This window comes from Leptosomus discolor, chromosome 14 (genome assembly GCF_034619465.1).
Source record: "Leptosomus discolor isolate bLepDis1 chromosome 14, bLepDis1.hap2, whole genome shotgun sequence".
Classification (NCBI taxonomy): domain Eukaryota; kingdom Metazoa; phylum Chordata; class Aves; order Leptosomiformes; family Leptosomidae; genus Leptosomus; species Leptosomus discolor.
Genome location: NC_141404.1, coordinates 15753140 through 15765757, shown reverse-complemented (window position 1 = coordinate 15765757; position 12618 = coordinate 15753140). Strand labels below are relative to the sequence as shown.

Sequence of the window (12618 nt, the reverse complement as noted above, 5' to 3'; positions counted from 1 at the left end):
CCAAGTGGTCTTCATTTATTTATTCTTGGTATTGTGTGACACGTTTAACAGGACATCTTCAAACAAGCGACTGAGGACAGGCTGACAAGTGCCAAGGAGCTGCCTTACTTTGAAGGTGATTTCTGGCCCAATGTGCTGGAAGAAAGCATTAAGGAGTTGGAGCAGGAGGAGGAGGAAAGGAAAAAGGAAGAAAGTACTGCAGCTAGTGAAACAACAGAGGTGAGTTAACTTTGTGTGCTGTACTTGCTTCTAGCTCACAAAGCTGACAGTTAGCACTTAGAGAGTTCAATTAGAGAAGTCACATTTCAGTAAGATAGAAAAGAAGGTCGTTCGCATCAGACGTCCAATCAGCCCTCCCTGTAACTGCATTTCTGGTTTTCTTCTGGATAACAAAAATGATGGCTGGGGCTTTGTGATGTTTGGGGGTTTTTTTTAACAGAATCAGAAGTCAGTTATGTCAGTTCAGCATCTCTGTTCTCAGAGAAATGTGCTAAGCTACTTTTGGATCCCATCATGACTGCTACGTTTGCTTGCAGTCATTTGCCTGAGCTTCTGGTTCACACCTTTGCAAATCATCTTCAGTATTTGCATTTTGAAAGATGCTGTATTTTTCAAAGCTGAATTAAGTTTTGCTATTGTTTAAGCAAAGGTACTTGTAGTCGTCTGTAACAGTAGGGGCCTGAACTTTAAAAGTATTTGTTCCCAGGTTTGCATTGATGTGAAACGTTGATCCTGATGGTGGTGTTCCTTCACCAGCGTTCTCTCCTTGTGTATAAAAACCAACCAAACAAAAAACCCGACAACTTAGCTTTTTGGGGTCCTGGCCAGAATTTCATTATTCATTTTTACTTCTGTCTTGATTGTATCTATAACCAAATGGTCTTAGCGCTTTTGTACTGTCCCTTTTACTTGTGGCTTGCAGCAAGGTTTTTTGAAAATAAATATAGTAAGAAAATCTGAAGTCTGGCAGATTGAGGTGGAACCAAAAGCTTTAACTGGAGAAAAACTGCATTCAGCTTAGATGCCGTGACAATTTGCCTACAGCCTGTATTACGTGTGATTGATGTGGAGTGATAGACCTTAATCCATCAACTTCATTATGTCAGAAAGTTCCTTCTATTAAACCTTTGCAGCTCCTTCAAAGCTAATACGGTTTGTTGCTATGTTTTTTTATGGAACCATAAAGTTAATAGTTTTCACCTTACTCCTTCTGAATGTAACTTTTCTTATTGAAATATTTCAACAAACATAGCAGTATAAAAGTAACAGAAAGACAAGGCCTGGGATTTAAATTGCAGTCCCTTTGCTAACGGTACCACTTTCAATAAACCCTAGCATGCCCTTCCAGTGAAAATGCCCATGTAAACCTCTGTGTCTAAGGGGGAGGGGAGAAAGGTGTGTTAAAAGCCCAGCACAGCTGACTGTGAAACGCGTACAAACTGTCTGCCTGAAGTGAGAAGGGGCAGCCTTGACTGTTAACAACCTTCTGTTCCCACTTAATGCCACTGATGTTGCTTGGGGTAGCAGGGGAACAAAACCTGCCTCTAGATTGCTGACGGTGGCATCCAAGAGTGCAATGAAAAAGGTAACAGCGTGGTCTTTGCCACTTGGCTTAGAAGGAGGAGTAAAATCGAAAGCATGAGAACTTCTCCAGTGCCGTCACCTAAACTTGTGTCACTTTATGGAGGAAACTATGCCCAGCAATGGGGATCTCCATGGGTAGAAGCACTTGATGAATCTTTGCAATTTGCCTTGTATTGAGATGATACAAATCTGTCAGTCTTCTCAAATTCTTAGTCCTAAACTCCACAGAGTGGAGAAGAAGCTTCTTAAAAGTCAACATGTGCTGTGAGTATAGTTAAAGAGAGTCTAAAGAGCTGGTAGATATTCTGAAGCGCTTGAAAAAGATTCTGAAGGGACAAGGCTCATTGAGTAACGATGCTGGTGGCGGCTCTGGCAAACCTGGCTCGATAGGTTACCTGCTGTCGAAATGGAGTAGTACAAAAACCATCTTACGGCTTCTTAAAACATTCTGGAATAGCTTTGTGCAAACAGAAACGTGCTAAAGGTGGAGTAGAAAGAAAACTTAGACTTATGCTCTTAGCTAAGTTTCAATCTGATCTTCCTTTTGGTGTTAAATTTTACAGTCTATGTTGATGCTGTAGAATGCACAGGCTAAGGAGGACATGCCCTGATTCCATCAGGGTGGCAGAAGATTTTGGGGAAAAGAAGTCAAGGTGGAAACCTACAATAGCTGATTTCTGAATACCTTCAAATCACTTAGAGTTCTGGTTTCCCATAAAATAGTATCATTTTAATTTCCAAACAGGTTTGGTCAAAAAGTCAATAAAATTAGTTACAGAAAAACTGAAATTGGACAGGGAATTCCTCCCTGAGCCTGATGAGTGGAGTGGAAGGATGGCAACAGTCTGTACGTAGAATTGCTTTCTTCAGTTGGGATGCTTCTGGTTTTGTGGAATACACACGCTTGCGGAGAAACCCTGTGTTTGCTTATACCTGGTGTTCATGAAACTTTCTTGCGTGTGTGTGTGTGTATATCAGATTCTTTCAGTAGCTTATTTTTAATATTACAATAACAGACATTCTAGCAGTCGGAGAGGGGATTTTTACTGAGTGGTGAGCTCCCTGCTGAGGGCTTGGGTTTTTATTTTTCAAGGACATGAGAAGTCTAAAAGTTATTTCTGTTTTCACAGGTCATCTAAATAGCATCATCTGCTATTTTTTACTCTCTTTGCTTACATCTAGTATTCAGTGTATGGTCACAGTGGTCTATGTTGTTGTCACTTAGACACAAGTGAACGTTCTGGGGATTTTTTTTTTTTCTGCAGTTGCATATGCGGCCGTAAGTCTTCAGGATGAAGAACGACATCGGTGGCATACCGTTACTGCAAGAGAACATGAGCTTTTTCCTGCAGGATTATCTAACCTCCTTGATTTTTGGTTTTTGCCCTGTTTGTCTGCTGGTCTTTTTATTTTGTTAGTTTCAAATCTTGAATGTCCTTCGCTGTGTACTAGCTCTAGACTTGTCCAGCAAAAGCAACCAACCATTAAGTCAGAGCTCAAGCAAGCATGTGAAACCCCAAATGCCCAACAAAGCAAAATGCTGCCCTTCTGGAAATTTTTTAAGTCCATTTTATTTGTAACTCATTTAATCATCAAATATCTGTAAGATCGTGTAAAGCAAGTGGCGGAAGCTGAAGTACAGTGTTTGAGAAGGAAAAAACTGAGTGTAAGACAGGAATTCTTTAAGGTATATGTATACTTTAAAAATCTATTTTTAAACAGTGTTTGAATTTGTTTGCCTGCCAGTTTGGCTTTTGATTTTTCCTGGAAGATAGGATATATTTAACACAGCACGGCCGATTTGTAGGCATTGGAACAAAGTTGTGTTACTGACAGCAGAAGCGTTTCGCTTACAGCTACACTGAATGGGAGAGAGCTCTCTAAAGCCTAACATCTTTCCTGTGCGTTTATTGCAGGGAAGCCAGGGCGACAGCAAAAACGCCAAGAAAAAGAACAACAAAAAAACCAACAAGAATAAGAGTAGCATCAGCAGAGCTAACAAGAAGAAACCCAGCATGCCAAATGTGTCCAATGATCTGTCTCAGAAACTGTATGCCACTATGGAGAAGCATAAAGAGGTACTGTCGAAATAGGCTGCGTAAAGGGAAGATTTTATTCTGATAAAACCAGGCATGATGGTATTCAGAACTGCAAAATCAGGAGGAGTAAAGCTTGTGATTGCACTGGAATTTCTTCTGTTGTATAACAATGCGTTGGAAGAGATTAGCCTAAACTGAGTTAATTAGATAACGTTTGTAGCATACCGTTACTGCAAGAGAACACGAGCTTCTTCCTGCAAGGTTCTCTAACCTCCTTGATTTTTTTCCCCGTTTGTCTGCAGGTCTTTTTTGTGATTCATTTACATGCTGGGCCTGTAATTAACACTCTGCCTCCCATTGTGGACCCTGATCCATTACTTAGCTGTGATTTGATGGACGGGCGAGATGCCTTCCTCACCTTAGCCAGAGATAAGCACTGGGAGTTCTCCTCGCTACGCCGATCCAAGTGGTCCACGCTCTGCATGCTGGTAGAACTGCACACTCAAGGGCAGGATCGCTTTGTCTATACGTGCAATGAGTGCAAACATCACGTGGAAACAAGGTGGCATTGCACTGTCTGTGAGGTAGGTGTATATCACCAGAGACTGCTGCGCTCTCTTGCCCTACAGCCAAGCTTTTTTGGGTTTTGGGGTTGGTTTTTTGGATATTGCCCAAAGTTCTTCCAAATTAAGCCTATCCTGATAAAAGGGCTGGTAAGCCTTCAAGGAAGGTGACCACCACAGGGAGGTACCTCTTCTTCTGGAGTAAGTGTCTTTACTTTCTCAACACAGAAAACACCAGCTCTCTGGAGTGGCTGCTGCTGTGTCGTTTATGCCACTGGGGCTCCTCTGCATAGACAAGTGTTTAACTTAATTTTAAAGAACTTTAGGACTGGGTGGTAGGGTGTGGCTGCATCAAACGAGTCTGAATCAGCAGGGCAGTAGCTCATCCACACTAAATGGATGTCCCCGAGAGAATTGAGCGTACCTTCCTGCAAGGTAGCGTCCGTTCTGCTTTACACATGGTGCTCTGTGGTGTAAGGAGTGCGGACAGGCACGTGTCCAGGCTGCCCCAACTCTTCATCGTCGTCTCTTCGGCCCAGCGTTAGTGGTTATCTGCCCTTCAGATCAGAGTAATTGCTTCCTAACCTGGCTCGATGCTTTTAATGACTAGTCCTTTCACAGCAGAGGTGACTTCTGCTGAACCTATGTTAGAGAGCGATTACACGTGGAGTTATGCTTGTGGACTTGAGGAGAAGGTGGCCTCTAGAGGGCTCATGATGACCTCTGCCTGTAGCTGAACCAAAAAAAAAAAAATTTGAGAAAGTGCAGCCTAGTTTTTACACTGCAAGTTACTGCCAGGTTTGTGGTGGAAGAGTCCTAATTAATCCCTCTGAGGAAAGCATTGAACAGGGCTTCTTGAGGCAGGACCGCAGGAAATGGATCGTACGCACTAGGGCAATTCAGTGGTGGAAGGAAGTATGGCCTTTAGGTTTCTTCTGGGTACTTCTCTGTAAGGGAGTGCCCTTCCTCCAGCAAAAAAAAGACAGGGCAGTGAAAACATGGGGACAGGTTTTCAGGTAAGTGTTTGTCTTGCATGAACCTTGCACTTGATCTGAGGGTTGTTTTAGAGATTTAAAAAAATACATATTTCGGGGTAGTAATTATTAGTCAGTAATTACACTAAGAATAGCTAAACGGAGAGCCCAGCCCTACTTCTTAGGCAGTGACAGTACGTTTGTCTTACTATTTGGAGGTTTTGGCCTTTGTTACCTAGGTACCCCAGTACACATCCCAGAAAAGTAAATAATTCTGTAATGAAAAGCGGAGGAAAAAACAAAACACAAACAATTCCTGCAAGACTCTTTCTTGTAATAAAATGAAGGCACAATGACAGCCCCTGTTCGTGTCGTTACCCACCGTAGTCAGGACTTGGATTGCAGGCTCACTTTGCTGAGGCAGCTGCCGTGGCCTCTGCCCTTGGCTGCCCAGCACTCTCTGCCCAAGGTCCGCTCCTGCTGCCTCTGTAGGCTCCGTGGCCGCTTCTCTGCCTTGGTGTACCAGGTGTAAATCCAAACTGGGAGCTGTTCACAGCGCGTGGCTGTTGTCCTGCGTCTGTTCCGTGGGTTGTGCCCGCTGAAACCCAGCATGGGCTTCTGCACCAGGCTGGTGTTGCTCCCCTCACACCACTCTTACTCATCTGCTCTTCTGCTGCCGTGGTTAGTGCTCTGCAGCCAACTGAATGTGGATTTTCTTTGCTTTCAGGACTACGACCTCTGCATTAACTGCTACAACACTAAGAGCCATGACCACAAGATGGTGAAGTGGGGCCTGGGTCTGGATGATGAGAGCAACAGCCAAGGAGAGCAACAGTCCAAGAGCCCCCAGGAGTCGCGACGACTGAGCATCCAGCGCTGCATTCAGTCCCTTGTCCACGCCTGTCAGTGCCGCAATGCAAACTGCTCGTTGCCATCCTGCCAGAAGATGAAACGGGTTGTCCAGCACACCAAGGGCTGCAAGCGCAAGACCAACGGTGGCTGTCCGGTGTGCAAACAGCTCATCGCTCTTTGCTGCTACCATGCCAAACACTGCCAAGAGAACAAATGCCCTGTGCCATTCTGTCTCAATATCAAACACAAACTTCGACAGCAGCAGATCCAGCACCGCCTGCAGCAGGCCCAGCTCATGCGCAGAAGGATGGCTACCATGAACACCCGAAACGTGCCTCAGCAAAGTTTGCCTTCTCCTACCTCAGCAACGCCTGGTACCCCTACGCAGCAGCCAAGTACACCGCAAACACCGCAGCCTCCTCCCCAGCCCCAGCCTTCCCCTGTAAGTATGTCACCGGCCGGCTTTCCCAGTGTGTCGAGAACTCAGCCCCCTACTACTGTTTCGGCAGGAAAACCCGCAAACCCGGTTTCCGCACCTCCGCCTCCGGCTCAGCCTCCGCCGGCCGCTGTGGAAGCGGCTAGGCAGATCGAGAGAGAAGCTGCCCAGCAGCAGCAGCAGCTCTACAGGGTCAACAACATTAACAATGGTTTGCCTCCTGGTCGCCCAGGACTAGTAAACCCGACGGTGGGTTCAGTGAACCAGATGCAGCAAGTCAGCATGAATGTACCCCGGCCCAGCCCTGTAAGCGGCCCGGTGATGTCCAACATGCAGCCTGGGCAGTGGCAGTCGCCCCCGATGCCGCAGCAGCAGCCCATGCAGCCAGGAATGGCGAGACCGGTTATGCCAATGGCGACGCCGCAAGCCGTGGCCGGGCCGAGGATGCCGGGCGTGCAGCAGCCGCCGCGGAGCATCCCCCCGAATGCGCTTCAGGACTTACTGAGGACCTTGAAATCGCCAAGTTCTCCGCAGCAGCAACAGCAGGTTCTTAATATCCTTAAATCCAACCCTCAACTTATGGCAGCTTTTATAAAGCAAAGAACGGCCAAATATGTGGCGAACCAGCCTGGGATGCAGCCGCAAGCAGGCATCCAGCCCCAGCCTGGGATGCAGCAGCCGCAGACCGGCATGCAACAGCCAGGCATGCACGCTCAAGCGGGATTGCAGAACATGAACGCGATGCAAGCGGGAGTGCAGAGACCGAGCGTTCCTCCCCAGCAGCAAGGGATAGGAGCCATGAATCCCCAGGGACAGGCGATCAACATCATGAACCCCAGCCACAACCCCAGCATGGCGAACATGAGCCCGCAGTACAGAGAGATCCTGAGGCGGCAGTTACTGCAGCAGCAGCAGCAGCAGCAGCAGCAAGGAGGGGCCGGCATGGCAGGAGGGATGGCGGGACACAACCAGTTCCAGCAGCCGCAAGGGCCGGGCGGGTACCCTCAAGCCATGCAGCAGCAGCGGATGCAGCAGCATCTCTCGATACAGGGGGGTTCCATGGGACAGATGGCTCAGATGGGACAGCTGAACCAGATGGGCCAGCCCGGCCTGGGGGCGGACGGCACTCCCAACATCCAGCAGGCCCTGCAGCAGCGGATCCTGCAGCAGCAGCAGATGAAACAGCAGATAGGGTCCCCCGGCCAGCCCAACCCCATGAGCCCACAGCAGCACATGCTCTCAGGACAACCGCAGGCGTCTCATCTCCCTGGCCAGCAGATCGCCACCTCCCTCAGCAACCAGGTGCGGTCCCCAGCACCCGTTCAGTCTCCCCGTCCCCAGTCCCAGCCGCCACATTCCAGTCCGTCACCCAGGATACAGCCCCAACCGTCACCTCACCACGTCTCTCCCCAGACTGGTTCCCCCCACCCAGGACTCGCAGTCACTATGGCTAGCTCCATGGATCAGGGACACTTGGGCAACCCAGAACAGAGTGCAATGCTTCCACAACTAAACACCCCGAACAGGAGTGCGTTGTCTAACGAATTGTCTCTGGTCGGTGACACCACCGGTGACACATTAGAAAAATTTGTGGAGGGTTTGTAGCATTATGGGAGCATCACTTTTTGTTTTTTCCTTTCGTGTTCTTGGACATTTTGTACTGAAAATTCAGACATCTGGGTTGTTTTGAATCCTAGATGGAACTGCTGCTTCCTACACGTGGAAGAATGAATTGCTGTTTAAAATAAAAAGTAAAAAAAAAAAAAAAAAACCAATACAAAGAATATATTTTTTTGTTAAAGCCAGGCGGTTAAAATATCTGGTCTCTTTTGTGGGTTTTTTTGGTTTTTATTTTTTTGTTGCTGTTGACTCATACCTTTTTTTTTTAATGGGGAAAACAAGTTCATTATATTCATATTTTTTATTTGTATTTTCAAGACTTTAAACATTTGCGTTTAAAAGAAGAAAAAATAATATTCAGAAACTGTTTCCTGAAATAATGCAACATTATAGCGTATCCCGGTAACTTTGACACGTTGCGGGAAGATTTTTTTTTTTTTTTTTTTTCTATAGTGAACTCTGCAGACATTTGAAGTATTACCCCTGGAAAGGTAGGAATTGACTCTTGCACACACAAACACACATTGGCCAATGCCAAAATCTTTGTCTTGCAGATGTAGAAATTGTTGCTTTGTTTCTCTGATAAAACTGGTTTTAGATGAAAATAGGGATGATCACTCTTAGACCGTGCTGATTTGAATAGAGAAGAAGCATTCTTTTCTTTCTTTCTTCTGTGTGAAACTTGAAATGAGGAAAAGCAATTCTAGTGTAAATCATGCAAGCGCTATAATTACTATAAATAAGAAAATCCAAGAAGATTCAATCACTGTATAGAATGGTAAAAAAGAAAAACAAAAACTCATTTCTTACTTATAATATCATATTGTTAAATAAACTGTGTGCAACAGACAAAAAGGGTGGTCCTTCTTGAATTCATGTACATGGTATTAACCCTTAGTGTTTGGGTTTTTTGTTATGAAAATGCTGTTTTCAACATTGTATTTGGACTATGCATGTCTTTTTTCCATTGTATATAAAGTATTGCTTAAAATTGATATAAATTACTGAAGTTTTTAACATGTATTCTGTTCTTTAAAATCCATGTAAGAATGTTTAAGGTTTTTATTTATTTATATATTTTTTGATCATGTTCTTTGTAAGACATAGCTATGAATATTCACTCATTACACAGAGCAGCCAGAGGCATCGGTAGGAGCGGCACGATCCATGGAGTATTGTAGGTAGCATGTCTGTTTTACAACACCCTTTAGTGATTGTTTCCTTTTTGGGGAGGGAGAGGAGAGGGGAGTGGTTCCCAGCCGTGGGGTATTTGCAGGTGTTCATCCGTAAGGGTTAACTGGAATAAATTATTAATAGCCGTTGCTTTTTAAAAACTGCATTAATTTAGAGAAGGATCACCAATGAAAGGAAAATAGAGAGTATTGAGTTAATTCTAGGCTAATTTATTTAGTCTACAGTAAAATATGAACCTATTGACTTTAACACTATTTTTCTGCTGTTAACTCTGAGTCTAGATTTGAGGGTTTTCTGTGGAATAAAAAATAACAAATCATGTACATGTTCCCTTTAATATCCTGTCACCATGCCCTCCCCTTCCCGGGATACTTGCCCCCCCCTCCCCCCCAGCGAATTGCTTTCTTGGAGTTAAAAACTCCAGGGAAACTTTCCCAGCGTAGGTGTGAGCTCAAAACCCCGACTAGCCTAAAACGCCGTCACTCGGACCTCGAGGCTGCTCGATGGCGGGCGGCTGGCGTGGGATCGGCAGCAAACCCAGCGAGGCGGCCCGGCGCGGAGCAGGGGCACACGTGGCTCTTCACGTGAACTCAGCGCTTCCTCCAGCCTTACGTTTTTATAGGAGCAGGGAGGGGGGAGGACGGGGGAGAAGAACAAATGATTTATCTTGACTTTTATCCCCGTACTGTGGAAATCGTAGTGCACCGTGGCACTACTGCCGTCCTCTTCACTGTAGAGGGTGTCTGCTTAAACTCTTCTTGCAAACTTTTAGCTACTGTACCTTTTTCACCACCATTGGATTCACCTGCCCACGCAATTGTCTTCAGCAATTCAAGATGTCAAAATTTGGGGCTGGGGTGAGGTCAGTGAACGCTAACCCAAAGCTTGTCCAAAAAAATTGCTGTAAAAAAAAAAAAAGATGGAAAGCCCTGATGCTGTGTCTCATGCTGTGTACTTAAAAAGAGGAAAAATACTATATTTGTGATCAAAAAGAGGAAACTTGAAATGTGCTGGTGTTTCTAATAAAAGCTGGTAAAACTGCTTGGATTGAAGGATGGTTCCCCTTGGCTGGTGCCCGCTAGGATCAGCGACGCCTGACGCCCGAGGTTAAGATCACTGCGCTCAGTCTCGCTCGTACCTTTAAGTAGCATCCACTTTAAAAACGTCGGCACTGCTCCCGCCTTCGGATGAGCCGAGTCCTGGCTGGAGCAGAGAGGTGTGTGGCGCTCGGGCTGCGGCTCGCTGGGGTTCCCATTCCTGGGGAAGAGCAGAGAAAACCCTGATGGGAAGCAAATAACGGGCTACTTTTAAGTACAACCTGGAGCATGTTGAGAGCACGGAGCAAGGGATAGATTTAGATCTGATCATCCCAGCTTCCTGGAGCAATTGTTTTAGGAAAGAGCAGGTGCTTTACCAGGGAGAGGAGGGAAGTGCAAAGCTGAAGCCAACACGAGGAGGGGCTGGGCTTGGTGTGCAGCCCCTGGAGTCTCGGGGGGCGTTTCACTCCAGTCTCCTTTGAGCGGTGATGGGACATTCAGCGTGTCTGAAGACTGGATGGGCATCTGATTTTTAAGTCCTTGCCTGTGATTTGATGGGGGAGGTACTGGTGATAAGGATCAGCATCCTAGAAACATGAGAATTTGTAAGGCAAGAACACTGGAGATCGGTGCAGGGTGCTTGTCGCCAGCGGGCGTGGCTAAGGCCTTCCCCCATACCGAGTTCTGGAGGGGAAGAAGGTGCTTAAACCTGAACAACTTGGTTCTCAGCTCTCCTTTTCTTCGGCTGTCCACCGTGCTCTGCTGCTGGCTGTCCTGACTTCTGCCAACACTGCTACCGCAGCAGGCTGCGGGCACGTTTCCTGCTGCAGCTGCTCCAGCTGAGGTTCACCTGCGTGAGGCTGTGACCGCAGCAGTGGGCTGAGGAAGAGGAGCCCTCCTGCCGGGGGTGCAGCAGGTGCCAAAACTGGGGACAGTCACCCCGTCAGTCATGTCGGAAGCCACAAGCGGTGTGTGTCCACAGCCGCAGCAGCGTAACGTTCCTCCGAGCTGGTGGCAGCGTGCAGCAGTGAGTGCCAGCAGCGAGCGGCTCACGAGGCGATCTGGGTGCCCACCAGGTGCCTCCCAAAGCGAATGGCAGCCCGTGGTTTTCAGCGCAGTGAAGATCTCACAGCCACTATGGAGGTGGGGGTGCACGGCAGAGCACGCAGGTTGCTGTGCGGGGACAACCTGCCCTTCCTTGCGCTTCTCTCCACGGCCGGGAAGTTAAAACGGGGAGCGGGGTGATCTCTGCCACCCCCAGCGTGCTGCCAGGGCAGCGACTGAAGCCAGTCGGCACCAACCACCGGATAATCAAGCCTGGACAGAGGGGAGGATCTGTAGCAGATCCCCTGCCGTCCCCAAGCCTTCCCTGCAGGAACACGCTTCATGGCTACATGGTCACAGCGCACCCAAGGCAGGAGGGTGACGCAGCGCAAGGTGAGGTAGGAGGAGGACTCGGGTGTTTCACAGCAGGTGTAAAAGCTCTGGTACGGTGTCGTGGCAGAGCAATGCTCAGGAGTGCTGCGGGGTCAGCTGGAGGTAGCGCTGAACACAGCAGTAGGAGGGGAGCACTCGGAAGCGGCCTCAGATGTCGTTTTGGTTTTGGCCGCAGCAGAAGGAATCTCGAGGAGGGGCTGGGGTTGCTTCCAGGTGGAAATGCAGCCCGGTGGAAGGGTGCCGGAGCGATGCAAAGGCTCACGTTGGGTTGTTGCACCTAACCCGTAACATCCAGCACCGCAAAGCCCCACTGCACGCTCGCGTTTCTTAGATGCAAACCTCCCAAACAACGCGCAGATCGGTACGGTCCCACAGATAAGTTGCAAGCACGTGTGAATTGCACCCATAGCTTTCCCAGCGAGCTCCCCCGAGCGCGGGGATCACAAAGCTGTCCGGTGGGTGGTCACAGCTCCCTCCTGAGGGCCCTCATCTCCTCTGTTTGGAAGCAGTTAGTGCTCGCTGAAACGAGACCTGCTCAGTATTTTATTTTTGGCTGTGGTGCTCATTGAGGCCGGGCTCTGCTCTCGCACGCGTTCCCAGATTCGGCTCTCACCGGGGAGGTTTATTTCCTCTCTCACCCCCACCCCGTCCAAAGCCTTTCTCCAGTACCTCAGCCCTTTAGGTCTCGATTATCTATGCTCACAGCAGCCCCAGGAGATAAGGGATTTCAGAGAAACGGGAAAAATGAGATTGTAAGTTGTTTGCCCCAAGTTGAGCAGGGGAGCCTGGCCAAGGTGCAGCACGCGGGGGCTTCCCAGGGACTGCTCCCAGCCCAGCGGGGGCTTCCCTCGGCCCCCTCCGTGGGGAAAGCCGGGAGAGATG

At 47.9% G+C, this 12618-nt stretch overlaps 1 protein-coding gene across 4 annotated transcripts in view; it reads left to right on the top strand.

Annotated features, from left to right (window-relative positions):
* CREBBP (CREB binding lysine acetyltransferase) overlaps positions 1-9110 on the top strand; it is a 97583-nt gene extending 88473 nt beyond the window's left edge. For all 4 annotated transcript variants that reach the window (XM_086473127.1, XM_086473128.1, XM_086473126.1 and 1 more), the window contains 4 exons: positions 52-219; positions 3501-3662; positions 3926-4207; positions 5888-9110. In XM_086473127.1, the coding sequence (XP_086329253.1) occupies positions 52-219; positions 3501-3662; positions 3926-4207; positions 5888-8053 (2778 nt within the window). In that variant the 3' untranslated portion in view covers positions 8054-9110. The remainder of the gene's footprint in view (positions 1-51; positions 220-3500; positions 3663-3925; positions 4208-5887) is intronic.
* The last annotated feature ends 3508 nt before the right edge of the window (positions 9111-12618 follow it).